Source organism: Perognathus longimembris, chromosome 12 (assembly GCF_023159225.1).
Source record: "Perognathus longimembris pacificus isolate PPM17 chromosome 12, ASM2315922v1, whole genome shotgun sequence".
Classification (NCBI taxonomy): domain Eukaryota; kingdom Metazoa; phylum Chordata; class Mammalia; order Rodentia; family Heteromyidae; genus Perognathus; species Perognathus longimembris.
This window is the reverse complement of record NC_063172.1, coordinates 552,255-578,806: the sequence shown is the minus strand read 5'-3', so window position 1 is coordinate 578,806 and position 26,552 is coordinate 552,255. Positions and strand designations below refer to the sequence as shown.

Here is a 26,552-nt window from a genome sequence, read left to right as displayed (position 1 = left end):
ATCACCCTTGCTCATCAGTCCAGGTTCCTGCTGGTGCCTCTGGAAGTTGACTCTTTTTTTTTTTTTTTTTTTTGGCCAGTCCTGGGCCTTGGACTCGGGGCCTGAGCACTGTCCCTGGCCTCTTCTTGCTCAAGGCTAGCATAGCACTCTGCCACTTGAGCCACAGCGCCCCCTCTGGCCGTTTTCCATATATGTGGTGCTGGGGAATGGAACTGAGAGCTTCATGTGTAGGAGGCAAGTACTCTTGCCACTAGGCCATACTCCCAGCCCCCTGGAAGTTGACTCTTGTCTGACCCCTGAGCAGTACCTACCCCATGCTGGGGGTGAATTGGAACAGCTCAAGACCATGTATGCTTGAACCTCCAGGCTGGCTCATTGCTGCCTCTGGGCTGTGGTATGTGTGGAACTGAAACAGAACCTAACAGGAATTTTGCTAAATGTGCAACCAATAGATTAACCTTCATGTAAATGTGAACTATGAGCTGGGTATAGAGGCACATACATGTAATCCCAGCACTTAAGAAGCTGAAGTGGGAGTAGCAGACATTTGAGTCCAGGCTGGGTTACATAATAAAACCTTGTAAGGAAAAAAGCCCCCCCCCATTATATTTATTTTTGCTTTTAAATTTTATCTCCCCCCATTGGCATTTGAGATTTTTCTTCCCACCTAAATCCACATACATGCTGGGCACTGGTGGCTCATGCCTGTAACTTTAGCCACTTAGGAGGCTGAGATAGGAGGATCATAGTTTGAAGCCAACCTGGCCAGGAAATTCCATAAGATTCTTGTCTCCAGTTAACCACCAGAAAACCAGACGTGGAGCTGTAGCTCAGTGGTAGAGTGTTAGCCTTGAGCAGAAAAACTCAGGGACAGTGCCCAGGCCCTGAGTTCAAGCCTCATGACCAGCAAGATAAAACTACACACACATTAATGTCTGTGCACTAGTTCTACGAAAAGTACTTGGCCATTCAGGCACATACCAACCATTTCTCAGACTCTGCTACTGGTGCTGTCTTCCAGCACCCAAAGCAGTTGTTCTTACTACATTTGATACACTTGGAGCTTGTTGTGGGCCTGTCTTGATTCCAGGTCCGTGCCTATGACTAGAGGTGCTGAGCATTAGCACTTACAAATGGTAGTACAGGCCCAGGGAACTGTGTAGTAAGCTGGTTCTAGTGCTGAGTCCTTAACAAACCACAGCACCACACTTCCTGTCTGCTTTGGAAAGAGCAGTACAGATCTCGCTCATCCTAAGAAGTGGTCAGTTCAGTCCTTATATATCTTTTGACGATCTCTTCTAAGAATTCCTGTCTTTTCCCTTCTTGTTGTTTAAAACATCTTAATGATGCAGTCTCTTGCACATTAATATTGGGCAAATAATCTTTTTGTGTGTGTGTGCCAGTCCTGGGGCTTGAACCTGGCCTGGGCACTGTCCCTGAGCTTTTGTGTTCAAGACTAGTGCTCTACCACTTGAGCCACAGCTTCAGTTCTGGCTTTTTGGTGCTTGATTGAAGAGTCTCACAGGTTTTCCTGCCCCTGCTGGCTTCAAACCATGACCTTCAGATATCAGCCTCCTGAGCGGCCAGGATTGTAGGTGTGAACCACTAGCATTCCAATACTGTACCAACATACATTCCTACCTAGAGTAATGTGCAAGGGTTCCCTTTTCTCCACAGCTTTGCCAGTAGTTGTTTTTCCTTTTTTTTTTTTTTGGCCAGTCCTGGGCTTTGGACTCAGGGCCTGAGCACTGTCCCTGGCTTCTTCCCGCTCAAGGCTAGCACTCCGCCACTTGAGCCACAGCGCTGCTTCTGGCCGTTTTCTGTATATGTGGTGCTGGGGAATCGAACCTAGGGCCTCGTGTATCCGAGGCAGGCACTCTTGCCACTAGGCTATATCCCCAGCCCTGTTTTTCCTTTTTGATTACAACTCTCCCTCCCTCTTTATTTTTCTTCTCTTCTGAGTGTTAGAATTACAGGTGTGAACCACTATGTCTAGCTGGATGGTCTTTTTGATTTTCCAAATATCTAGGAAATACCTTTTGAGTACTCTTAAGTCCCTTTTCACTAAGTATCTTTTATCCCTGCACACATATGGAACATATGTTTCCATGGTATGTTCCTTTTGAGATATCATTTTGGTGAGGTCTTTGGTTGACATTACTGCTGTCATTCAGGCACAAATTCTTGAGTGGTGGTCACAGATGGCACCTCAGCTTCACAGGCCATGTGTATCTGTGTGACTGTGTGCCTATACATGTGTACCTGTCTGTGCATGTGCTATGGGTGGGAAGAAGCTCATGGTTTTTGTTTTTCTGGTTAATTAGAGATGAGAGTCTCTTGGATTGTTCTGCCTGGAGTAGCTTGGAAGTTCTTCTTCTTCTTTTTTTTTTTTTTTGGTTGGTTGTGGGGCTTGAACTCTGGGCCTGGGTGCTATCCCTGAACTCTTTTGCTCACAGCTGGCACTCTACCACTTAGAGCTATAGCTTCACCTCTGGGTTTTTTGAGTTATTAATTGGCGATAAGAGTCTCATGGGGACTTTTCTGGCTGGGCTGGCTTCAAACTGCGATCCTCCAATCCCAGCCTCCTGAGTAGCTAGAATTACATGTGTGAGCCACTGATACCCAGATGCTTATTTTTATTTAAAAATTTTCATTTATTTTTTTATCATAAAAGTCATGTATACAGGGGTTACACTTATACAAGTTGGGTAATGAGTATATTTCTTTTTGAACAACATGACCTCTTCCCTTGTTTTCTCCCAGTTGTTCCCTCCTGACCCCCCTATTACAAGTTGTATAGTTCATTTTCAACATAGTCTCCAGTGAGTGTCAATGCTGCATTTGCTTACCCATTGTCCCATGATTTCTGTGCTCCCTCTTGCACTCCCCCAAACACAAATTTGTATACCATCCTTGCACGGGGGGGGGGGGGGGGAGGCGGAGCATGCTAATCTTCTCTGTACCGCTCCAGTTTTAGTATATGTGCTGTCAAAGTGAGCACTTGGCTACTTATTTTTAATTCCTTGCCCTCCCAGTATTTCTCACTTTGTATCTCCCTGTGTATTGCATAGGAGGATATCTTGAAGATGTCATTCCTGGTCAGGAGCTGATCATGGCATCTTGTCTTCATTTTTCCCTGGAATAAGTTAGGCAGGAGTGAGGGGAAGGAAGTGATCAGGGGTGGAAGAGGCTGGTGGAGTCATCAGAGAATAGAGGATATGGGCATATAGTGAAGCTGGCTGCTGCCAGATTGGGCCAGTGGGCTCTCCAACCTTTCAGGTCCTTGGAGAACATGACATAGGACTTGAGCATAGCATTGTGTGGAGAAGAGGCCTTGTATATTCAAGGGCCTTGTTCTCTGGGACCATATGTGGAGTGGTGCATAGATGCACATAATTTTAAAGGCATGGCACCTTCTGCTTATCTCTTCAGAGTAAAAGGGAAGGTGCTTTCTGTGGAAGAGCTGCCATGCTTTCCAGGACTCAGAGTGCTTAGGTGCTGCCGTGTGGATACACTCTTGGCTGAAGCCTTGCTGGTGAGGGATACCCTCTTGGCTGATGCCTTGCTGGTGAGGGTTGCCAGTTCAGGGGTGAAGGGGAGGTGGTAGCTCCCAGGGATCATGGAGCCTTCATTTCACCCTAGATGACACAGAAACTGTGGCAGAGCTATTTCCCAGGACAAATTTGTTTAAATGGTATGTTCTGCACAAAGCTTGTAACTGCCCAAGGACTTAGGTATTGTAGAGGCTTTTGACTTAAATCCTGTATTTGCTATGTCAGGTTGGAGAGGAAGCTGCGCAGGTTCACACTGGGCAAGCAGAAGCTGAGACCACAGAAATGACGGAATCCTATGTGAAGAGTGAGTGTGACGCACCGGTGGGCTTGGGGTAACTGTCTCTGGCTGCTGGGGCAGTGAGGCTCACAGCAGGGTTGATTCACCTCAGGGGAGGTGAGTGGTGTGGCAAGGCTGGGCACCACTGAGCAGGTGTGGCGTTCACCTGCCGGTACTGAACTTGAGACCCACGTGAGTATATGGCATTCAGAAATGTGGTTTACAGAAATCACTGTTGAATAAATATGCTTTCTCCCAAGTTTTCATTATGAGAGAAAAGCAAATCAATTTTCTTAGTTTTTTGGACTGCTATAACGAAGTATCTTAGGGTGGATAATTTATAAGCAATAGCAATTTGTTTCTTTTTTTAAAATTTATTTATTAATTGAACACAAATTTTTTTTGACAAGGTGTTGTGCAAAAAGGGTACAGTTACATAGTAGGGCAGTGTGTACATTTCTTGTGATATCTTACGCCCTGTTTTTCTATCCCTTCCCTAGGTCAGGTAGACATATATACAATATACAATGTATCAAGAACATATACAGGGGCTGGGGATATGGCCTAGTGGCAAGAGTGCTTGCCTCGTATACATGAGGCCCTGGGTTCGATTCCCCAGCACCACATATACAGAAAATGACCGGAAGGGGCGCTGTGGCTAGTGCTAGCCTTGAGCAAGAAGAAGCCAGTGACAGTGCTCAGGCCCTGAGTCCAAGCCCCAGGACTGGCCAAAAAAAAAAAAAAAAAAAGAACATATACAGTAGCCACGTGGCCAAGCCCAAGAAAATTCCCCTAGGGCTTTAAATGTAATGTCGATATTAGACAATATGTCGACAGTAGTCTTATATGAACGTACATACATAGCTTTTGAGCTGTTGTATTCCCCTGAGAGGTCAATTTTTGACCTTTATATGTTGAGTAGTTGTTTGGTTTTAGTGACATACTGTTGGGTCGCTGCCCCAATCCTGTGGGAAATACCATTTGACAAGCAGTTTTTGGTAATTACTTACATTGTAGAAACTGGGATGCTCCAAATCAAGGCCCCCCAGACTATCATCTGGCAAGGTCTGGGCTCTACTTTGTAGATGGTGTCTCTTATCCTCACCTCATGGAAGTGGCTGGCAGGACTAAAGCACCCACTGAGCCCTTTTTTCCTTTTTTTTTTTTGCCAGTACTGGAGCTTGAGCTCAGGGCCTGCGCATTAGTCCCTTAGCTTTTTTCGCTCAAGGCTGGTGCTGTAGCCTCTGAGCCACAGCTCTCCTTCCAGCTTTTTGATGGTTAATTGGAGATAAGAGTCTCATAGACTTTACTGCCCTGGCTGGCTTTGAACCACAATCCTCAGATCTCAGCCTCCTGAGTGGCTAGGATTACAGATGTGATCCACCAGTGCTGGACTCTACTCAGCCCTTTTCATAAGGCACTAATGACATCCATTTTCATGATCACCACCCCAAAGTCTCTCCTTCCACAACCGTTGCCCTGGGGCTTAAGTTACAACATTAGTTCTGTGAGGAGCCAATATCAAGGCTGCTACAGTAGCATCCATGGGAGCAGTGGGGTGAATTTCACTACTAAGTGCCACAGGCTTAGTGAAGAATCCCTGGGGCCTTGGGCCATTACTTCTTTGTACACAAGTCCAGGTATAGATCTGGCCTTCTCAGCCAGGGCCAGAAGTTAATTGAGAGTCAGTTCTGTTCTGTCCCTGAGCTCTCACCAAAGGATGAGACACACTTTGTGACTGTCAGGGCCATTCTTGGTCCTGTCCTGTGAGCTTGGGTAATGCTAGGGGCCTGGAAGGGAATGGAGACCTTGACAGGTGGAGATTGGCAGTGAAGAAGAATTAAGGAGCCGATGTGGCTCATTGGCCAGCAAGGGCAGGGCAGGGCAGGGCAGGGCAGGGCAGGGCAGGGTGAGAGTGATGTTGGGAGGAGAGAGGAGGCACACGTATACTTACAGTCCATAGGGTAGACCTCTCATGCCTTCAGGAGCACTGTGGGGAGGGGTTCCTGTGGAAGAACAAGGGCAAGTGTTTTGTAGAAGTGTCAAGTTCAGTTTACTGGAAGGAGCTTGGCCTTAGATACAACCAGATTTTAATAATTGGATCAGCTCTTTGTACAACTATTGAACCATGGGGTGGGGGAGAGCCTGGGAGAAGTACTGTTAAAAGTTCACCTTGAGGCTAGGAATGTGGCTTAGTGGTAGAGTGCCTGCCTAGTATGTATGAAGGCTGGATAAAAAGGCCGGAAGTGGTGCTGTGGCTCAAGTGGCAGAGTGCTAGCCTTGAGCCAAAGAAGCTCAGGGACAGAGCCCAGGCCCTGAGTTCAAGCCCCAAGACTGGCAAAAAATAAAGAAGTTAACCTTGGAGTAGGCCAGTGGCTCACATCTGTAATCCTAGCTGCTCAGGAGGCTGAGATCTGAGGATCACAGTTCAAAGCCACCCTGGGCAGGAAAGTCTGTGAAACTCTTATGTATAATTAACCACCAGAAAACTGGAAGTGGCACTGTGGCTCAAAGTGGTAGAGCACTAGCTTGAGCTGAAGAGCTCAGGGACAGTGCCCAGGCCCAGAGTTCAAGCCCCTGGACAGACTAAAAAAAAAAGTTCACCTTGGCTTGGTGTTGGTGGCTCACACCTGTAATTCTAACTGTTTAAGACACTAAAATCTGAGGATCATTGTTTAGAGTCATCCTGGGCAAACAAATCTATGAGACTCTTACCACCAATTAACCAGCAAAAAAAAACAAAACCCTGGAACTAGAGGTATGACTCAAGTGATAGATCACCAGCTTTGAGTGAAAAATGTAATTTAAATAAAAAAGAAAGAAATCTTACCTTGCTATTCTTTTCTGTACTTTTCTTTTTTACTAGTCCTAGGGCTTGAACTCAGGGCCTGGACACTGTCCCTGAGCTTCTTTTGCTCAAGGCTAGCACTCTACCACTTGTGCCACAGCGCCACTTTGGCTTTTTCTGATTATGTGGTGCTGAGGAATCTGAGGAATTGAATCCAGGGCTTCATACATGCTAGGCAAGCATTCTACCATTAAGTCCCAGTCCTTACCTTGCTATTCATAAGGAATCCATTTCCAGAAAGGAGAAGAGCTATGCCCTGGTGCCTATTTGTCCTGCTGCCTTTGGCAGATGGCCTCCTTGAGGGTATATGGCATGGTGTCTGGTGATACAGAAACTCTGTGGTGGTGGGCATTATTTGGCACATGTCTTCTGGATGCCCACTCTGCCTTTTTTTTTTTTTCAGTCCTGGGGCTTGAACTCATAGCCTGAGCACTGTCCCTGGCTTCTTTTTGCTCAAGGCTAGCACTTTACCACTTGAGCCACTTCCAGCTTTTTCTGTTTATGTGGTGCTGAGGAATTGAACCCAGGGCTTCATGTATGGTAGGCAAGCACTCTATTGCTAAGCCACATTCCCAGCCCTCTACCCTGCCTTTTGCCAAGTGCATGGCTTGATAACCACTTGACTTGTCTGCAAAACTTCATGTTCATGCCTTCATTCCTTGATTCATATCTTGTTCTGCTAGGTGGCATGCTTGGGGCAGGGACTGTTTTTTGTTTGTTTGTTTTGGTGGTGGGGCGGCTTGAACTCAGTGTCTGGGCACTGTCCCTGAGCTCTTTTGCTCAAGGCTAGTGCTTTATCACTTGAGCTACAGTGCCACTTTCAGTTTTCTGGTGGTTAATTGGAGGTAAGAGTCTCATGGACCTTCCTACCTGGGCTGGCTTTGAACTGTGATCCTCAGATCTCAGCCTCCAGAGTAGCTAGGATTACAGGCCTGAGCCACCAGTGCATGCCTCCCCGCCAGGGGGAGTGGGAGGGCTGTGGTTTTATTGCTCACTTCCAGTGTCCCTGTCCCTCTACCTGCCTAAGCAGTAAGTGTAGGAGCTAGATTGTAGAGGATCTAGCCTGCTCTGAGCACAGAGCTTCAGGGAGCCTTCCCAAGATACATCTATGCAGGTTCTTGGTGAAGCATGGTGGGTCTGGCCAGTCCTAGCAGATGACGTGATGGTCGCATGATCATGGCTTAAACAGTCTTGTGAGTGTTCATGCAGGAGGTGAGCCTTATCCTCTCTGACAGGGCATGAAAACCTTAACTGTATATCCTGGGACCTCAATTTCTCAGTGGCAGCCAGAAAGGGATGTGGTGTGATCAATATAGACAAAGGGAGAAAAGGCAGCCATTGGTCAACACGGTTTGAGCCGGCAGGCCTGGCCACTGTGTAGGGTGGTTAGGGCCACTGGGCTTTGAGGTATGGTGGGTGGTGGTGGTGTTGGAAGCTGCTATCTCCTGTGCTGAGTCTGTGACCCCCCCACAGGCTGACGGGTCTCAGCTGCAAGGATTGCTGCTCTAGTGTGATGTGAAGGCTTCTCAGGTCTAAGAACACTGAATGGGCTTTCTCACTGCAGAGCTGGCCTTCACCATGCTGGATGCCATCACTGACAAGGACCCTGTGGTACAGGAGCAGGTCTGCAGTGCTCTGTGCTCCCTCGGAGAGGCACAGCCAGGGGTGATGCTCCATGCTTGCGAGAAGTACCTGCGGCAACATGATAAGGTACCTCTCTCCTTGGTGACATTGATACTGGGAGCAGCCTTGCCTGGATTGTCCAAGCTGAGAAGAGTTGGAGAGTGAGGAGTAGAGGGTTGGATGCCTATTCAAACAGTTAGCGGAACCCTCCCTTGAGGGTTTTAGGATGTTTTAGGATAATGGCAGCCTTGGTTTTATGAAGGGTGTAGCTGCGTATCTCATGAGCCGGTAAGCCCATTGTGAAGGGAACGGGGCTGTCCCTGCAGCAGTCGGTGCTCAAGAGTGGCGGTCATTTGCTGGCTTCCCACCCCACCCCCCCCCGAATGGAGATGGGGTTGCTTCTCCCTGTTTGAGCATCAGCAGCGCAGGTCCTCCTGTGGCAGCTCCTGCACATGGTTCTGGGAGGGCTGAGCTAAAACAGCTGCCTTGCTGCATTTCTTCATCATTACAGCTTATCTGACAGTATCTTACTAGACAGCATATGTAGCTCAAATGCCACTGAATCTCTCCAGATAATGGGGACAACAGAGGGGTGTTGTACTGGACTCCTCAACCACCAGATGAATTGGTATTTTGACTGTACCATAGTATTTGCATTATTGTGGGCTGTACAGCATTTCTTACGGTATCAGCTCCTATCTGGAGCCCATGTATTTATGGTGCTGTGGGTGATACACAGGACTAACTGGCTATGCTGGGCAAGCTTTCTCCCATTAAGCTGCATTCCTAGGCCTAGTGCAGAGGGCATGGCTGAGTGCAGAGGGCATTTTGATGTGGTTATTGCCATCCTCGTGGTTACATGCATCCTCATGGCTTCCAACTTGTCCAGTCTCATGTACTTCAGTCAAGGTTCACCATGACCAGCATAGGACAGACTGCTTTCAAATAATTACATTCCCCTTCCTTCACTCTCTCTCATTTCCCTCCACTTGAAACATTCCAGTCGGTTTTTAGTCTCTGGAGTCCCCTGCTAAGTCAGGGAGTTCCGGCTGGCTGTGTGTCAGTAAGTGGTACTCATACTGCACCCACGAGTATGTAGTTCAGGTCACTCTGTGCAAGGCTGGTGGTGGCAGCATTGCTTGTGTGGACCCAGTAGAATTGATTTTCAGGGCATGTAAAGGACAGCTTAAAAAATAAATGAATATTTGATAATGCTTCAATTGGAGTAGACTTTACTGTGGTCCTGGGTTGTCCTGTTAGATTTAGGAATAAAAGCAATCTCATAGTATAACTGTGACTAAAGGCAAGCAAGCAGTCTCATGTACCAACTCTATGCCCTGCCGTTCAGTTCTGACCTCCATCTTGGAGACAGCCTCAGATCCCACAAGTTAGGGCTTAGTCCCCAACACCGAGCCACTTTAATAACAAACTTTTGGTTGTGACCTTTGTTTGATCAGCTACAAATTGGGGTTTCTATACTTCCGTGGATCCAATTAGTTTGCTAAAGCAGCTCACAAAACAAGAAACACTTCTTTGTATTTTACTAATTATCATGGACACGACCAAGGTTTTACTTACGAATACCACAGAATGGAGAGACAGGAAGGCTGAGCCCTACGGGAGGGAGGAGAATTCCCATGCCCTCCTTGGTGTACTTCCCTTCCATTCTCCCAAACCTTCAGAAGCTCTGAGCACTGTTGGTTTGGGATTTTATGTAAACTTCACTATGTGGGCATGACTGATTATATCATTGACCATTGGTGGTCAACTTCTCAACCCCTCTGAGTTTGGTAATTATGGCTGAAAGTCCTAACTTTAGTCCTACCTTGGTCTTTCCTGTGACAGAGCCCAATCCCAGAGCCACCTACCAAGGGACCCATTCGCTTACAAAATATTAGTGGAAGAATTCAAGGGTTTTAGGAGTTGTGTGCTAGAAAACCAGATGAAAACTATATGTTTCACAGTGTTACACTGTACAAGAGGTTAAAATTGGAATCCATTGAAACAACAAACAGCCTTTGTATACCCTAACATGGCCTAAGAGTGTGCCGATATCCTTCTGTGCAGGGGACAATGTGGCTACTCTGTAACCTTTGAGTCACATGTGAAGGTCATTTTTATGGATTGCACAATCATCAGTTCATCCCCTGAGCATACCTGTGAGGTTTGGAGAAGGTCAGAGCAGTTCTTTGGTGACATGCCAACCCAAGGAAATTGAGCTAGAATCTTGTGGGGAGCTCCCGTGCTTGTCCCTCCACCCTGTGCCTGTATGGTTAGAGGTGGTCACCTTCTCAATGGAGTCCCTCCAGGCTGTGATCACCTCAGTTAGCACAGAGCATCAGGCTCTGATAGAAAATGCCCAGGGAGGGTTAGGCCCTTCACCTCAGTCCCTGTCTGACAGCTATATCCATGCACTTTCCAGAACAACAAAAAAAATGGACACTAAAACATTTTTTTAAAATTAGTAGCTAGAGGGCTGGGGATATGGCCTAGTGGCAAGAGCGCTTGCCTCGTATACTTGAAGCCCTGGGTTCGATTCCCCAGCACCACATATACAGAAAACGGCCAGAAGTGGCGCTGTGACTCAAGTGGCAGAGTGCTAGCCTTGAGCAAAAAGAAGCCAGGGACAGTGCTCAGGCCCTGAGTCCAAGGCCCAGGACTGGCAAAAAAAAAAAAAAAAAAAAAAAAAAAAAAAAATTAGTAGCTAGGGATAATCCCAACAGGACATTTTCATTTTTTTCTAATAAGAGTTATGTCCTGTATTTCAGAAGTGATTATCACCTTCATCTTCTGTGAGAAGAGGTCCCCAGTGAGCCCTGTTATAGATGGACAAAGGGTGGCAACAGTGTGGGTGATAAAGGCTCAGAGTGGCCAGGTGACCCCCTGTGTTTAAGGCAGGCATGACCTTTTGTGGCATAGTCCATGTAAGAGAAAGCAGAAGACACATGGATTGCATGGCTTTGTGGCTCAACTCCTAAGACCTTCCCTGGCGGCTTCTCTCCTCAGCTGGCCCATCCTTACCGTGCAATGGTCCTGAGGGCCATGGAGACGGTCCTGAGCAGCCACATCTATAAGCTGGACACAGACACAGCCAGCATTGTCATCCTCCTGGCTTCTAGCGAGATGACCAAGACGAAGGTATGGGCCGCCAGCTGGGCAGGCTTAGTCTTGCTGTGAGAAGGGTTGTTCCTTCCCTTGTCCTCTGCCTCAGATCATCAGGAACAGAGATTGTGTCTGCCTGGCAAAGGCAGCAGTTTTCAGAGGTAGTAGCTGAAGCAGAGAATGAAGTGCCTAAACTTTTAGGGCAAGTGTACAAAATCAGGCCAAAGGCCATGTGTAGGGTTTGGGGTATCTGACCCCTCCCTTGGAGGGGAGGCTGGGCTATGTGGTCTCTGACGTGCATTCACGGGGACACTGGGACAGGGTGGCTTATTCTTGGCTGACTGCTGCCACGGGATTGTATTGCTTGAGCCTCTTTGGAAGGGTCGAGGGAAAGTTCTATCCCATGATTTTTTGGGAGTACAGGAACTAGGCTGTGACTGGCAGCAGGCTGCAAGCAATGTCCTGGTGGCTGTGGGGAAACAGTTCGTCAACCAGGTGATGGAGGAGGTCCTCAGGAGGTTCCAGCCTGGGGTTCTGCCACACTGCTCAGTGCTACAGACACTTGCTAGCCTCTCGGTGTCCAATGGTAGGTACCAACTTTGCCCCTCTCCCCATGTCCCTGGTCGGTCTGAGAGCTCCTGGGGCTAGTTGGTGGCCTCAGCAGTTCTGTCTCCTGCTCAGGCTGGCAGGTGTGTGAGGTGTTCGAGGTGTGCATGTGGAGCTCTGTGAGCCTTCTCGTCCTGTTGTGAGGAGGGCAGGGACTGGCCAGGCCCAAGGCCCACTTGAAACCCTTCTCTTGTAGTGTTTGGCATGGTCCCCTTCCTGCCGTCCATCCTGAGCACCATGCTGCCCATGCTGGGCATGGCGAAGCAGGACACCATGAGGGTGGTGTTCTGTTGTGGTAAGTCAGTGGGGCCTCACACGGGGGTCGTGCGTGGGAAGCAGGTGCAGGAAGACAGGTAGACAGGTGAATTAGCCACTAAATAAGACTCATAGACTGACGTGGGCCGCAACACTCCATTTCTCTTCCCATTTCCAGCTGGCAAGGTGACTATTTTCTTGGGGTCTTGGAAAGGTGGTACAGAGAGTCTCTTTACTGTCCTCTAGCCTCTAAATTGCCATGCCCTCGAGGCCAGTATCTGTAGCCTTCTGAGTGCTGATAGCGCACACACGCATGTCACATGGGCCAGTAGGCAAGAAAGGCCTCTGGGGGTGGTGGGCTATACTTCTTGGTGAAGGAGGGAATAGAGGGTTCCTTTTGCAGCAGGCAGGGATTTGAGAACTTGGGCCAGCAGCAGCCTCACCACCTGGCCTTTGGCTTTCGGTGTCCCTAGCCTCCCTTGGCGCAGAGCTGTGGCTGTGGTTTCTGGTGGAGAGGTACCCCTAGGTCTCAGCTCCTTATTCACGCCAAGCTCTCCTGAGCAGTCTGTTAGAAAGTCCCCTTTCTGGAAAGAGGAACCCTTCTCCATTGTTGGTGGGAGTGCAAATTAGTACAACCACTTTGGAGAACAGTATGGAGGTTTCTCAAAAAGCTCAATATAGACCTACCCTATGACCCAGCCATACCACTCCTAGGCATCTATCCTAAACAGCAAACCCCAAGATATCAAAAGGACATTTGTACTTCCATGTTTATCGTGGCACAATTCACAATAGCCAAAATTTGGAAACAACCCAGATGCCCCTCCACAGACGAATGGATCCAAAAAATATGGTACTTATACACAATGGAATACTACATAGCGATTAGGAATGGTGAAATATTGTTATTCGCAGGGAAATGGTCAGAACTCGAACAAATAATGTTGAGTGAGACAAGCCTAGAACACAGAAAACAAAGGGGCATGATCTCCCTGATATATGACTGTTAACAAAGGGAGACGGAGAGACAGTAGAGACCAAGTCTGTGAACACTGTATATGTGCTTGATACATTGTATATTGCATATGGGTCTACCTGACCTAGACAAGGGATGGAAAAACAGGTTGTAAGATATCACAAGAAATGTACACACTGCCCTACTATGTAACTGCACCCTCTTTGCACAACACCTTGTAAAAAAATTTATGTTCAATTAATAATTAAAAAAAAAAAGAAAGTCCCCTTTCTTGAGCTAAGCCTCAGGGTCCAAGTCTATAATTCTAACTGCTTGGAAGGTAGCTAGATTGGGTGATTGGAGGCTAGCCTAGGCAAACATGTTTTTGAGGCGTCATCTTGACCAGTGGTTTGACACAGTGGTGTGAACTTGTCATCCCAGCAACATGGGGAAGTGAAACACCCAATGAGTGTCTGATTTTTTTTTTTTTTTTTGGCCAGTCCTGGGGCTTGGACTCAGGGCCTGAGCACTGTTCCTGGCTTCTTTTTGCTCAAGGCTAGCACTCTGCCACTTGAGCCACAGCGCCACTTCTGGCCATTTTCTGTATATGTGGTGCTGGGGAATTGAACCCAGGGCCTCATGTATACGAGGCAAGCACTCTTGCCACTAGGCCATATCCCCAGCCCTGTGTGTCTGATTTTTATATAAGAAGGGTGAGGAGGTAGCCTGGGGCCTGCCCCAGCTCCCAAGTAGCATGGGCATGGGGTTCTGCATCCCCTTGCAGTGGCAGAACCCTAGGAGGGGCCCGCCCCAATTCTTGCTATCTGCACTTCATGGCCCTGGAGTGGTCATCCTCTTTCCCTTACTCCCTTACACACTCATCTGGGGGGCTCCCCTCCCTCTTGCTGTTTGTGGCTGCGAGCAGGGCTGAAGTGGTAGAGATAATGCTTGACTTGGTTTTGGCAGGGCACCAATTATGACAGCTAGTGATGGTCATGGACCTTGGGTAGCCACACATGCAGATCCCGAGGAATAGAGAGCCTGCTACAGGTCCTCCTACCTGCAGCATGGAGGCAGGCTGACCTGTGAGACACTGTCCAGTCCTCCCTCGTGGCTGCTCTCTTGCACTGCATCAATTCCCTCTGTCCCCATATATTTTGATTTTATGAGGTAAAGTGTTGTTACATAGCTGAGGCTGAACTGAAACTTACACTCCTGCCTTAGCCTCCCAGGGCAGGGATTACAGATGTGCATCCGGCTTGGCAGGGGCTCTTCTAGGCTGCCTTCTTGTCAGCTGCACTGCTCACACAAATGGAGCTCTTGCTGCTTGCTGCTAGAGGACACAGTGGTCCTGTTGGCTGGAGCAGCCTTAGGCCAGCATGATCCATGGCGACCAAGCATGGGTGGGACAGTGAGAACAGAGGTAATTCCTGGTTCTAGACATAAGGGATGCTGCTGACACTGTGGAGAATAAGAGCCAGTGACACTGAGGCCGGGTCAAACTGGTATAGACAGTCTGACCATGCCACTCCTCAGGTCAGACAGCCAATAATTTCTGCAATCTGAGGGAAGTCTAGGGGAAGGTGGCAGCAAAATAAACAGTGGCCTAGGTATACAAACAGTGCAGGGAAGAGAAAATAGCCAAGGGAGATCCCTGGTTAATATCCCCAGGAGAGAAAGCAAGTTACCATGAAGAAACAGTATCCAGAGGAGAAAGCTGTACTTTATGGAAAACAGAAAGACTAGGAAGAGACAGTTGAGGAAGCCTCTGAAAAACAGTCAAGATGCACAGTTGTAGGAACTAGAGAGGAAGAGCAGAGAGAGCTAACAGGGGAGAAGCCAGTGCTTCCATATCAGGCACCCAGTAACTGCACACCTGATCCGAGATGCTGGTGAGGAGTCAGAAGAGCCTGGGGTTTTGGCAGTGCCCGCTGCTCAGTGGCCAGTACTGTACAGTGCCATATGAGCCTGCATTCTGGATCATAGCCACCTGACACCATCTACCTCAGGTGAAGCAAAAGCTTTTCAGAGAAGTGGAAACTCAGATGCATCAAGTCTTTCCCAGAACAACTAGAGTGAGCTATTCTTCTCCATCAGACTGAGAAGCAAGATGCCTGGGTTTTCAGATAGGGTCTCTCACTTTTTGCCCAAGTCAGTCTTGCAGTATAATCCTCCTCCCTACCTGTACCTCCTGCCTAGCTGGAATTATAGGCATGAGCCACCACACCTGGCCTTTCCAGATGAGACATCTGGTGGTAGTTGTGGGTCCCTCGGCTTTAGTGTATCCTCTGGTCTCTGCCTGTGTTGCACATGGCTGCCCTCTCCTCATTTTTCTCTTTTTTTATACAAGATACTGTCCTGTGGGGTTTGGGACATCTCTCTTCTATACAGCCTATCCTAAGTTATATCTGCCACCATCCCATTTCCACATAAGAACACATGCTGAGTTTCCTGGAAGAACATGAGTTTGGGGAATTCTAATCATTCTAGCATAGTCCTAAGGTCACTTACCCAGGATGGGCACAGTGCAAATTGTTTAGGGATTTCCATGGGCAGAAGTGGGGAGTTGGTTGCAGCTGAGGTTGCAGCCATGCACTGTGCCATCCCAGCTCTCCAGCACTTCAGTGAGAGCACCCTGGAGTACCTGGCCAACTTGGACCAAGCCCCGGACCCCACAGTCAGGAAGGACGCCTTTGCCACTGACATCTTCAGCGCCTACGACATTCTTTTCTACCACTGGCTGCAGAGCCGAGATGCTAAGGTACCGTGGTGGCCCTCTGGAGACCTGGGGCCTGGGCTTAACCTAGCTACCCCTCTCCATTCCTAGGCATGGCCCAGGCTGCAAGGGCACATGTGGTCTCTGCTCTGTTAGGTAGTCCCGAGTTGGGGAAAGCAGGCCAAGCCATCTGCCTAGGCCTGCTCCCATGGTGCTATCCTCCATCTAGTGCCCTACCCACAGTTGGCATTCAGGAGGTGATGAAGGTCCCTGTGTCTGCCAACCTGCTCTAGAGCTTGTCCTGTTTTCCAGAGCCTCTAGTCCTGAGGCTGAGTCATTGTAGTTCTCTAGCCTTCCCCTCTGCTTGGGAGTGCATGGGACCCGGGGCAGCATTGCCTCCTTCCTGCCCCCAGCACTCCAGCTCCTGGCCATCCTGTAGCTGACCTCTGGCCACTGGATTCACATCTTAGCTCCATTAGGACCCACTGGTGCCTTTGCATTTCCTCTGAATTGAAAATCTGGTTGTCTCTTCAGCTTCGGCTTGCAGTAGTAGCAGCTCTTGGGCCCATGAGCCACCTGCTGCCCAGCGAGAAACTGGAGGAGCAGCTTCCCAAGCTCCTCCCAGGTGTCCTCAGCCTCTATAAGAAGCATGCAGAGACCTTCCAAGTGTCCAAGGTAGGCACAGGAGCCCGAGGACCCCTCAGGTCAGGCCCATGGAGGTGGCCCTGAGACAAGACTGGGTGACGAGGGGCTGGCCCTCTACACCTCTCTACCTTTTGTACCCTTTGAATTCTGGAAGTCAGGGTAGAACCTTATTTGAGGTAGGGGTCTGGGCCTCCTGAGCCTCTTGTGGCCAGCATACTGTTGTTGGTCCCATAGTCATCATGGGAGTAAGGAGTTGGACTGAAGCCCTCTCTCCCCTGTCCAAGCAGAGCCTGGGCCAGATCCTTGAGGCAGCAGTAAATGTGGGCAGCCGCACCTTAGAGGTTCAGCTTGATGCCCTTCTGGCAGCTCTGCATGCTCAGGTAGGTTACAGAAGGGCTTTGTAGGGTGGGTGGGGTGGGTGCAAAGGTTGGTTCAAGTGTTGCAGAGCTGGTCCCCTCGGGCAGTTTCCTAGTGAGGGGTACAGGCAGCATGATTGGGGTTTCAGCCATATGGGATCATGGAGTAGGCTTCCCTGAGGCAAATGTGGGTGTGCTCTTGTCATCTGGCCCAGCAGTGCCCATGTGAAAGTGGAAGGATTGGAAGTTCTGGTCTTCATGGTTCCCTGAGGACCTGAGCACAAGGTCTGAGGAGGAGATCTGGAGGTGCAGTCAGACAGACCCGGCTGAGGAGCCTGGGTTCCAGGAGTGAGGGCAGGGCCCAGGGTTTGGAAGATCCATTGCGGGAAGCAATCTGAGGGGAACACTGCTGGATGCAGTGTGTGGAAGCCACTCGTGAGCCAGTAGCAGAGCTGCGAGTTCATGGGACTTTCTGGGTGAGAGAGAAGAGGGGAAGGAAGGTGGAAAGCACCACGACGAGTACTCAAGGCCGCTTTGTGAGAAGTGGTGTACATCCCCATCCTCTCCCCTTTCCCGCCCAGCTCCTCCATCAGTGGGGTCCTTGCCTTGCCTTGTCCTTGTCCTTGATCCCAGAGGCACAGAAGAGGGAAGGCTAAGACAGATGGTTAAAATAATAATACAAGGTTTGTGTTGTTTTTTTTTTTGCCAGTCCTGGGGCTTGAACTCTGGGCCTGGCACTGTCCCTGAGCTCCTTTTGCTCAAGGCTAGCACTGTGCCACTTGAGCCACAATGCTACCTCTGGCTTTTGTTGTTGTTGTTTGGTTTTTTTGGCCAGTCCTGGGGCTTGGACTCAGGGCCTGAGCACTGTCCCTGGCTTCTTCTTGCTCAAGGCTAGCACTCTGCCACTTGAGCCACAGCGCCACTTCTGGCCATTTTCTGTATATGTGGTGCTGGGGAATTGAACCTAGGGCCTCATGTATACGAGGCAAGCACTCTTGCCACTAGGCCATATCCCCAGCCCCTCTAATTTCATAGTTGCAAGAATCTATTTTAACTTTTTAAGAAATCAATGCACATTTTTTTCTTTTCTTTCTTTCTTTCTTTCTTTCTTTCTTTCTTTCTTTCTTTATTTATTTATTTATTTTTCTGATCCTGGGGCTTGAACTGAGGCTCGGAGCTCTTGTCTCTGAGCTTTCATGCTCAAGGCTAGGGCTCTGCCACTTGAGCTACAGCTCTACTTTGGATTCTCTTTTGTTTTTTGGTCAGTCCTGGGGCTTGAACTCAGGGCCTGAGCACTGTCCCTGGCTTCTTTTTGCTCAAGGCTAGCACTCTGCCACTTGAGCCACAGCGCCACTTCTGGCCATTTTCTGTATATGTGGTGCTGGGGAATCAAACCCAGGGTCTCATGTATACGAGGCAAGCACTCTTGCCACTAGGCCATATCCCCAGCCCCTCTACTTTGGATTCTTGTGGGTCATTGGAGATAAAAGTCTCACAGACTTTCCTGGCCAGGCTAGATTTGAATTGTGATCTTCAGATCTCAGCCTTCTGAGTAGCTAGAATTATAGACATGAGCTACCAGGACCTAGCTTTCTTATTCTTTTCTTCTTAAAAAAATTCTGAATGAATGTACTCTTGACTTAGAGAGCTTTATTTTAGAGATGAGTGACTCCTGTGACTAGGAGTATGTACCCGTGGGACCATAAGACTTCCCTTTCTGATGAGGTGTCCTGAGGGTTGGCTGGCTTTCTACTGGTAGAAGACAGGGACCTTTTCACTGAGGCTTGAGGGCCTGCCATATATCCCCGAGGTGCTGTCCCTTCCTTTCCCTCGCTTCCAGTGGCTAAGGCTGGACCCAGAAGCCTATCTGCTGATGAGCGTATGGTGTTCTGTAGCCAGGGCCTGGATGTTCCTCTCCCTAGGTGAGGAGGGGCTAGAAAGTGACCTTCCCAGAGCTCTGGCTCAGCTGCTCAGCCTAACACCATTAGGGTACACATCTTTCTAGCACAAATAGGCCCTGAAAAGCTAGTGAGTGCTCTGTCCTGCTTCCTGGAACAGATTTGTGTGCCTGTGGAGTCCACTAGCCCTCTGGTGATGAGCAGCCAGAAGGAAGTACTTCGCTGCTTCACAGTGCTGGGTGAGTAGCTGTGGTAGTGGTGGGGGGGAGATGGGTGCACAAAGTGGCCCTTGGAGGACATCCTGGGGTCAGTTACCTTCTTGTGTATAGAAGGAGATAATAGCTGTATGCATTTGGAGTTGGGTAAAAGGGCTTTTCATTGGGTACTAGCTCTAGAACTGGTACAGACAAAGAAAAACAAAAATGGTTAGACAAAAAAAAAATACCAAAAGAAAGAAAGAAAAAAAAAAGGAAGAAAACCAAAAGGCTCTTTTCTATTTCTGTCTGAGGCTTCAGGAACCACAGTCAAGGTCTGTCCTCAGCTGAAGCCCTAAGCACCCATTGCTTTGTGCATGCACATGTTGGCCTTGCTCCTGTCCTTCCCCTGCTCAATCTCTGCCCCCCTTCCATGGCCTGCTCCTTTGTGCCTCTCATTCTGGCTTCTGGTCCTGTCCATCAATGTGGTATCCCTGACAGCTAGAGATACTGTTGTCTGTCAGTGCTCTCACTGGAGCCTGGAGGTCTCGGCAGAGCATTGGTTTGCCAGCCCTGTCGCTGACAACTGTACCTGCTCAGGGCATGCTTGTTAGGTAGACATGTATAACTTTCCAGCCAGGGTTGAAGAGGGTGGGGAGGCCCTGAGTATGGTGGTAGGAAGACATGTCTGACAGGTACCCATACTGACCTTTACTGTTGATGACACTGGTTCCCAAAAGTGAAAGGACCTGACAAGGTTGTTGCTGATAAGTTGCCATTAGCAGCACTCAGAGGTCCAGGCTAGTGGCCTGTAGTGTAGCCGGCCTGCTTTGGCCCTGCGGAGCCTAAGAGTGTGTGAGTGTATGTGTGTGTGTGTGTGTGTGTGTGTGTGTGTGTACATGCACACATGTGCATTTGCACAGGAGTAATTCTCCAGCTATAAACTACATTAGAGCCAGAAGGGACACTGAGACCCCTGATGGGCTCCCCATGAGTTTGAGAAGCTGAAATGACTCCCAGATCCTTATAGGCTCTGGGTCTGAGTCCAAGAGCCTAGATAGTCCTAGATAGTACTGACCCATCTGTGCCAGCCCTGCCTGAGTTCCAACCCCTCATCTTAGATGAGCACCCCAAGAAGGCATTAAGGTATAGCTGATTGGCCAGGGAGTTACAACTTCCCACAGTCCCCACACGAGTCTTTGTTCCTCCTTGGTGTTGGGAAGCTCTGGGTACAGGATGACCAAGACAGAGAAGCTTGAGTATAGGCATGGAACAGGGAGTCAAGGCCATTAGGAGTAACGTCTAACATTCCTGTTGCTCTGCAGCCTGCTGCTCGCCTGACCGCCTGCTGGCCTTTCTGCTGCCCAAGCTGGACACCAATAATGAGAGGCTCCGCGTGGGTACCCTACAGATCCTGAGGCATGTCATCAACTCAGCTGGTGAGTACACTCGTAGGCCATGTCCTAGATGAGGTTGTGTGAGGAAAGTTGGGTGGGTACTATCCCATCTTTTAGATGAAAAGGCACTCCGCTTTGAATTCTTCTTTTTTATTTTTGTGGTTCTGGGAATTGAACCCATGGCCTTGTGCATGCTGGGCAAGTATTCTGCCATTGAGCTATACCTCAGCTCTAAATTTCCTGCTTTAAAGGCTAATTGATAAACCATCTGCCTAGAAAAGATGATCACAAGTTTACATGTGCCTTTGTTTTTCACATCCTCTCACAGGAAGGGCTACAGTAGGTAGTGTTAGAATATGAGGTTGAGAAAGGTAGAGCCCCTTGCTGAGGCTCATCTGGCAATAGCTTAATGCACTAGAAATAGAATTCTCATGAGATTCTGGGTTTGTTTCTTTTTTTTTTTTTTTGTACACCTACTAGAGTTTGAACTCGGGGTGTTTTTTGTTGTTTGTTTGTTTTTGTTTTGTTTTTTGCCAGTCCCAGAGCTTGAACTCAGGGCCTGAGTACTGTCCCTGGATTCTTTTGCTCAAGGCTAGCACTCTGCCACTGAGCCACACCACCACTTCTGGCCATTTTCTATATATGTGGTGCTGGAGAATTGAACCCAGGGCTTTGTGTATATGAGGCAAGCACTCTTGCCACTAGGCCATATTCCTAGCCCCGAACTCAGGGTCTTGAGTCTCTGAATTTTGGCTCAAGGCTGGTGCTTTGTCACTTGAGCCTCAGCTCCACTTCTGGTGTTTTAGTGGTTAATTGGAGATAGTTATCTTAAGGACTTACCTGCCTAGCCTAGCTTCAAATCATGATCCTTACTTAGAGCTCAGCCTCCTGAGTAGCTAGGATTACAATTGTGAGCCACCAGCGCCTAGCCCAACACCTTTTTATATAAATATGGGTATCAGCATATTTTTGATACTACTAATAATCAGTAGCTTCAAAAAGTGACACAGGGCTGGGAATATGGCCTAGTGGCAAGAGTGCTTGCCTTGTATACATGAAGCCCTGGGTTCGATTCTCCATCACCACATATATAGAAAAAAGCCAGAAGTGGCATTGTGGCCCAAGAGGTAGAGTGCTAGCCTTAAGCAAAAAGAAGGCAGGGACAGTGCTCAGGCCCTGAGTCCATGCCACAGGACTGGCAACAAAAACAAAACAAACAAACAAAAAAGTGACACTATTTGTAACAACATTCGTCATACCTGTTACTTTAACTCTTTTGCTAAGTTGGATATAGCATTCCACTTCTGTTACTCCTTAAGATTTCACATTTCAGCTGAATGCTGGTGGCTCACACCTCTGCCGGTGGCTCATGCCTGTAATCCTAGCTACTCTGGAGGCTGGGATCTGAGGATCATGGTTCCTGCCTGCCAGCCCAGGCAGGAAAGTCTGTGATACTCTTATCTCCAATTAACCATTAGAAAACCAGACTGTGGTTCAAAGTAGTACAGCATTAGCATTGAGCTAAAGAACACAGGGAGAGCACCCAGGCCCAAAGTTCAAACCCCACCCCACAACCGAGAAGAAAAAAAAAAAGATTTCACATTTCTTTCTTTCTTTTTTCTTTTTTTTTAAATTTAGTTTATTTATTAATTGAACACAAATTTTTTGACAAGGTGTTGTGCAAAAAAGGTACAGTTACATAGTAGGGCAGTGTGTACATTTCTTGTGATATCTTACACCCTGTTTTTCTTTCCCTTCTCTAGGTCAGGTAGACATATATACAATACACAATGTACCAAGAACATATACAGTATCCACGTGGCCAAGCCCAAGAAAATTCGCCTAGGGCTTTAAATGTAATGTCGATATTAGACATTATGTCGACAGTAGTCTTATATGAACGTACATACATAGCTTTTGGGCTATTGTATTCCACTGAGAGGTCAATTTTTGACCTTTATATGTTGAGTAGTTGTTTGGTTTTAGTTACATACTGTAGGGTCGCTGCCCTAATCCTGTGGGAAATACCATTCGATAAGCAGTTTTTGGTTTCACAGACCTGGTCTCTACTGTCTCTCTGTCACCCCTTCTTAGCAGTCATATATCAGGGAGATCATGCCCCTTTGTTTTCTGTGTTCTAGGCTTGTCTCGCTCAACATTATTTGTTCGAGTTCTGACCATTTCCCTGCGAATAACAATATTTCACCATTCCTAATCGCTATGTAGTATTCCATTGTGTATAGGTACCATATTTTTTGGATCCATTCATCTGTGGAGGGGCATCTGGGTTGTTTCCATATTCTGGCTATTGTGAATTGTGCCACGATAAACATGGAAGTACAAATGTCTTTTTGATATCTTGGGACCTGCTGTTCAGGATAGATGCCTAGGAGTGGTATGGCTGGGTCATATGGGTAGGTCTATATTGAGCTTTTTGAGAAATCTCCATACTGTTTTCCAAAGTGGTTGTACTAATCTGCACTCCCACCAACAATGGAGAAGGGTTCCTCTTTCCCCGCATCCCCTCCAGCATTTGTTGTTGCCTGAGTTCAGAGTATAGACCATTCTAACTGGAGTGAGGTGGTATCTCAGGGTTGTTTTTATTTGCATTTCCTTTACTACCAGGGATGTTGAACATTTCCTTTGCCATTTTTATTTCTTCTCTTTTGCCCATTTCCTAATTGGTTTATTGGGCTTAGAGGGGCTTAGTTTTTTTAGTTCTCTGTAGATGACAGATATTAGACCTTTGTCTGTTGCTGTGCTGGTAAAGATCCTTTCCCATATGGTTGGCTATCTTTCTGTTTTGGTGGCTATGTCCTTAGCTGTGCAGAAACTTTTTAATTTGTTGTAGTCCCATTTGTTGAGTCTCTCCCCTATTTGTTGTGCCCCTGGGACTCTATTCAGGAAGTTCCTTCCTGTACCTATAAGTTCTAGCGTCTTTCCTACTCTGTCCTTCAGTAGTTTCAAGTAGTTTGTGTCTGTGTTCATTAGTGATATGGGTCTGTAGTTCTTTTTTTTGTTGGGTCTTTGCCTGGTTTGGGAATGAGTATGATATTAGCTTCATAGAATGAGTTTGGGATTTCTCCCTCTGTTTCTATTTTGCGGAAGAGTTTGGGGAGTATTGGTATTAGCTCCTCACTAAAGGTTTTATAGAATTCGTTGGTGAATCCATCTTGGCCTGGGCTTTTTTTTTTGGCCTGTCCTGGGGCTTGGACTCAGGGCCTGAGCACTGTCCCTGGGCTTCTTTTTGTTCAAGGCTAGCACTCTGCCACTTGAGCCACAGCGCCACTTCTGGTCGTTTTCTGTATATGTGGTGCTGGGGAATTGAACCCAGGGTCTCATGTATATGAGGCAAGCACTCTTGCCATTAGGCCATATCCCCAGCCCCTTGGCCTGGGCTTTTCTTTGTTGGTAGGTTCTTGACTACCCCCTGTATCTCGCTATAAGTTATTGGTTTATTTAGTTGATTTATTTCTTCTTGGTTCAGTTTGGGCAGTTTATACTTCTCTAAGAATTGATCCATTTCTGTAAAATTATTGTTTTTTACTAAGTAGAGGTACTGGAAATAGCTCCTTATGATTGTTTGAATATCGTGTGTACTTGTTGTAATTTTTCCGATGGAGTCCCTGATTTTACGTATATGAGTCTCTTCTCTTCTTTTTTTTGGTAAGTCTTGCGAGGGGTCTGTCAATTTTATTTATTTTCTCAAAGAACCAGCTTTTAGTCTTATTTATTTGTTGAATGGTCTTTCTATTTTTAATCAGATTTATCTCTTCTTTAATCTTTGTGATCTCTCTCCTCCTAGTCATTTTAGATTTGATCATTTCTTGTTTCTCCAGTTGTTTTAGTTTCATCGTGAGGTTGTTCACCTGCTCTGCTTCCATTCTTTTAATGTGAGTGCTGAGGGTGATGATCTTGCCCCTCAGCACTGCCTTAGCTGTGTCCCATAGGTATCTTTGTGATGTATTTTCATTGTCATTGTGGCTTATGAATTCGTTGATTTCATCTTTAATTTGGTCTGTGGCCCAAGTGTTGGATAACAGTGTGGGGTTTAGCCTCCAAGAATGTGTATAGCCTCTGTGGTAACCATTGTTATTGAGGGTTACCTTTAAGCCGCTGTGGTCAGATATAATACATGGGATGACATCAATACTTTTGTATTTGCTGAGGTTCTTTGTGTGGGCTATGACATGGTCTATTTTGGAGTATGATCCATGGGCTGCTGAGAAGAAGGTGTATTGGGTCTCTGTAATGTGGAAGATTCTGTATAGATCTGTCAGATCCATTTAGGATATGGTGTTATTTAGGTCCTCAGCTCCCTTGCTGATCCTCTGGGTGTTGGATCTGTCTCTTGGAGAGAGTGGGGTATTAAAGTCACCCACTATGATTGTGTTTGGGTCTATCTTGTTCTGTAGTTCTGTGAGAATTTGCTTGACATATGTAGGGCCTCTTTTGTTCGGTGAGTATACATTTATTACCGTGGTGTCTTTTTTTTTTTTTTTTTTTTTGCCAGTCCTGGGCCTTGGACTCAGGGCCTGAGCACTGTCCCTGGCTTCTCTTTGCTCAAGGCTAGCACTCTGCCACTTGAGCAACAGCGCCACTTCTGGCCATTTTCTATATATGTGGTGCTGGGGAATCGAACCCAGGGCTTCATGTAGACAAGTCAGGCACTCTTGCCACTAGGCCATATTCCCAGCCCCACCGTGATGTCTTGATTCTGGATTTTTCCTTGTATTAAAATGGAGTGTCGGAGGCTGGGGATATAGCCTAGTGGCAAGAGTGCCTGCCTCGGATACATGAGGCCCTAGGTTCGGTTCCCCTAGCACCACATATACTGAAAACGGCCAGAAGTGGCGCTGTGGCTCAAGTGACAGAGTGCTAGCCTTGAGCGGGAAGAAGCCAGGGACAGTGCTCAGGCCCTGAGTCCAAGGCCCAGGACTGGCCAAAAAAAAACAAAATAAAATGGAGTGTCGGGGGCTGGGAATATGGCCTAGTGGCAAGAGTGCTTGCTACCTATACATGAAGCCCTGGGTTCGATTCCCCAGCACCACATATATAGAAAACGGCCAGAAGTGGCGCTGTGGCTCAAGTGGCAGAGTGCTAGCCTTGAGCAAAGAGAAGCCAGGGACAGTGCTCAGGCCCTGAGTCCAAGGCCCAGGACTGGCAAAATAAATAAATAAATAAAATAAAATGTAGTATCCTTCTTTGTCTTTTGGAGTTGATTTTAATGAAAAGTCCAGCTTGTCTGAGATCAGGATGGCTACACCTGCTGTTTTGGTAGGTGCGTTTGCTTGGAAGATCTTGCTCCATCCTTTCATTCGGAGCCTGTTTTTGTCCCTTGCTGTAAGGTGGGTCTCTTGTAGAGAACAGATGGCAACTTTTTGTTTGCGGATCCATTCTGCCAGTCTGCTCCTCTTTATTGGAGAGTTTATACCGTTTATATTCAAAGAGATCAAGGATAAGAGTGTTTTGTCTTCTTCCATTTTCTTGTTGGGCTGTTTTTCCTCTTTTTTTTTTCTTGGCTTTAGTGAGCTGCTCTTTCTGTTGGGCTCTGGCTATTGTAGTTTCTTTCTGTTTCTGTCTGTGTGTCCTGTATGATTTCTGTTGGGTGGGATTCCCCTCTTAGAATTCGCTGTAGGGCTGGTTTTTTATTCACATAGTCCTTTAGATCCTCTTTGCTATGGAAAGATCTGGTTTTCCCCTCGAATGTGAACTCCCAACTTCGCTGGGTATTTTATCCTAGGTTGTAAGTTGTTGGCCTGTAGAACTTGGATGGTGTTCTTCCACTCTCTTCGCGTGTGGTAGGTTTGTGTGGAGAGGTCTGCTGTTATTCGGATCCTCTTCCCATTGTAGTAAATTTCTTTCTTCACTTTGGCTGCATTTAAAATTTGCTCTTTATTCTTGAAATCTGAAGTCTTGAATATTATGTGCCTTGGCATGGCTTTTCTGGGGTCTGGCCTGCCAGGTGTCCTATAGGCTTCGGTTACCTGGATGGGGTCCCTTGTGAGTGAGATTGGGGAAGTTTTCTGCAATAACTTTATTGAAAATATGATGAAGCCCTCTGCTCTGGTATTCAGCTCCTTCTTCTATTCCAATTATGCGCAGATTATATCTCTTGTCTTTGTC

At 47.5% G+C, this 26,552-nt stretch overlaps 1 protein-coding gene across 6 annotated transcripts in view; it reads left to right on the top strand.

Moving 5' to 3' along the window:
* Positions 1-26,552, top strand: part of Mroh1 (maestro heat like repeat family member 1) — a 70,976-nt gene that overhangs the window by 1,704 nt on the left and 42,720 nt on the right. For 2 of the 6 annotated variants that reach the window (XM_048359078.1, XM_048359079.1), the window contains exons 2-11: positions 3,780-3,858; positions 8,244-8,389; positions 11,309-11,440; positions 11,828-11,990; positions 12,207-12,305; positions 15,830-15,981; positions 16,471-16,611; positions 16,869-16,961; positions 18,996-19,074; positions 20,355-20,468. In XM_048359078.1, the coding sequence (XP_048215035.1) occupies positions 3,837-3,858; positions 8,244-8,389; positions 11,309-11,440; positions 11,828-11,990; positions 12,207-12,305; positions 15,830-15,981; positions 16,471-16,611; positions 16,869-16,961; positions 18,996-19,074; positions 20,355-20,468 (1,141 nt within the window). In that variant the 5' untranslated portion in view covers positions 3,780-3,836. Of the gene's footprint in view, positions 1-329; positions 395-3,278; positions 3,536-3,779; positions 3,859-8,243; positions 8,390-11,308; positions 11,441-11,827; positions 11,991-12,092; positions 12,112-12,206; positions 12,306-15,829; positions 15,982-16,470; positions 16,612-16,868; positions 16,962-18,995; positions 19,075-20,354; positions 20,469-26,552 lie in introns of those variants that run through there. The other 4 variants (XM_048359080.1, XM_048359076.1, XM_048359077.1 and 1 more) reach the window with 4 other exon arrangements.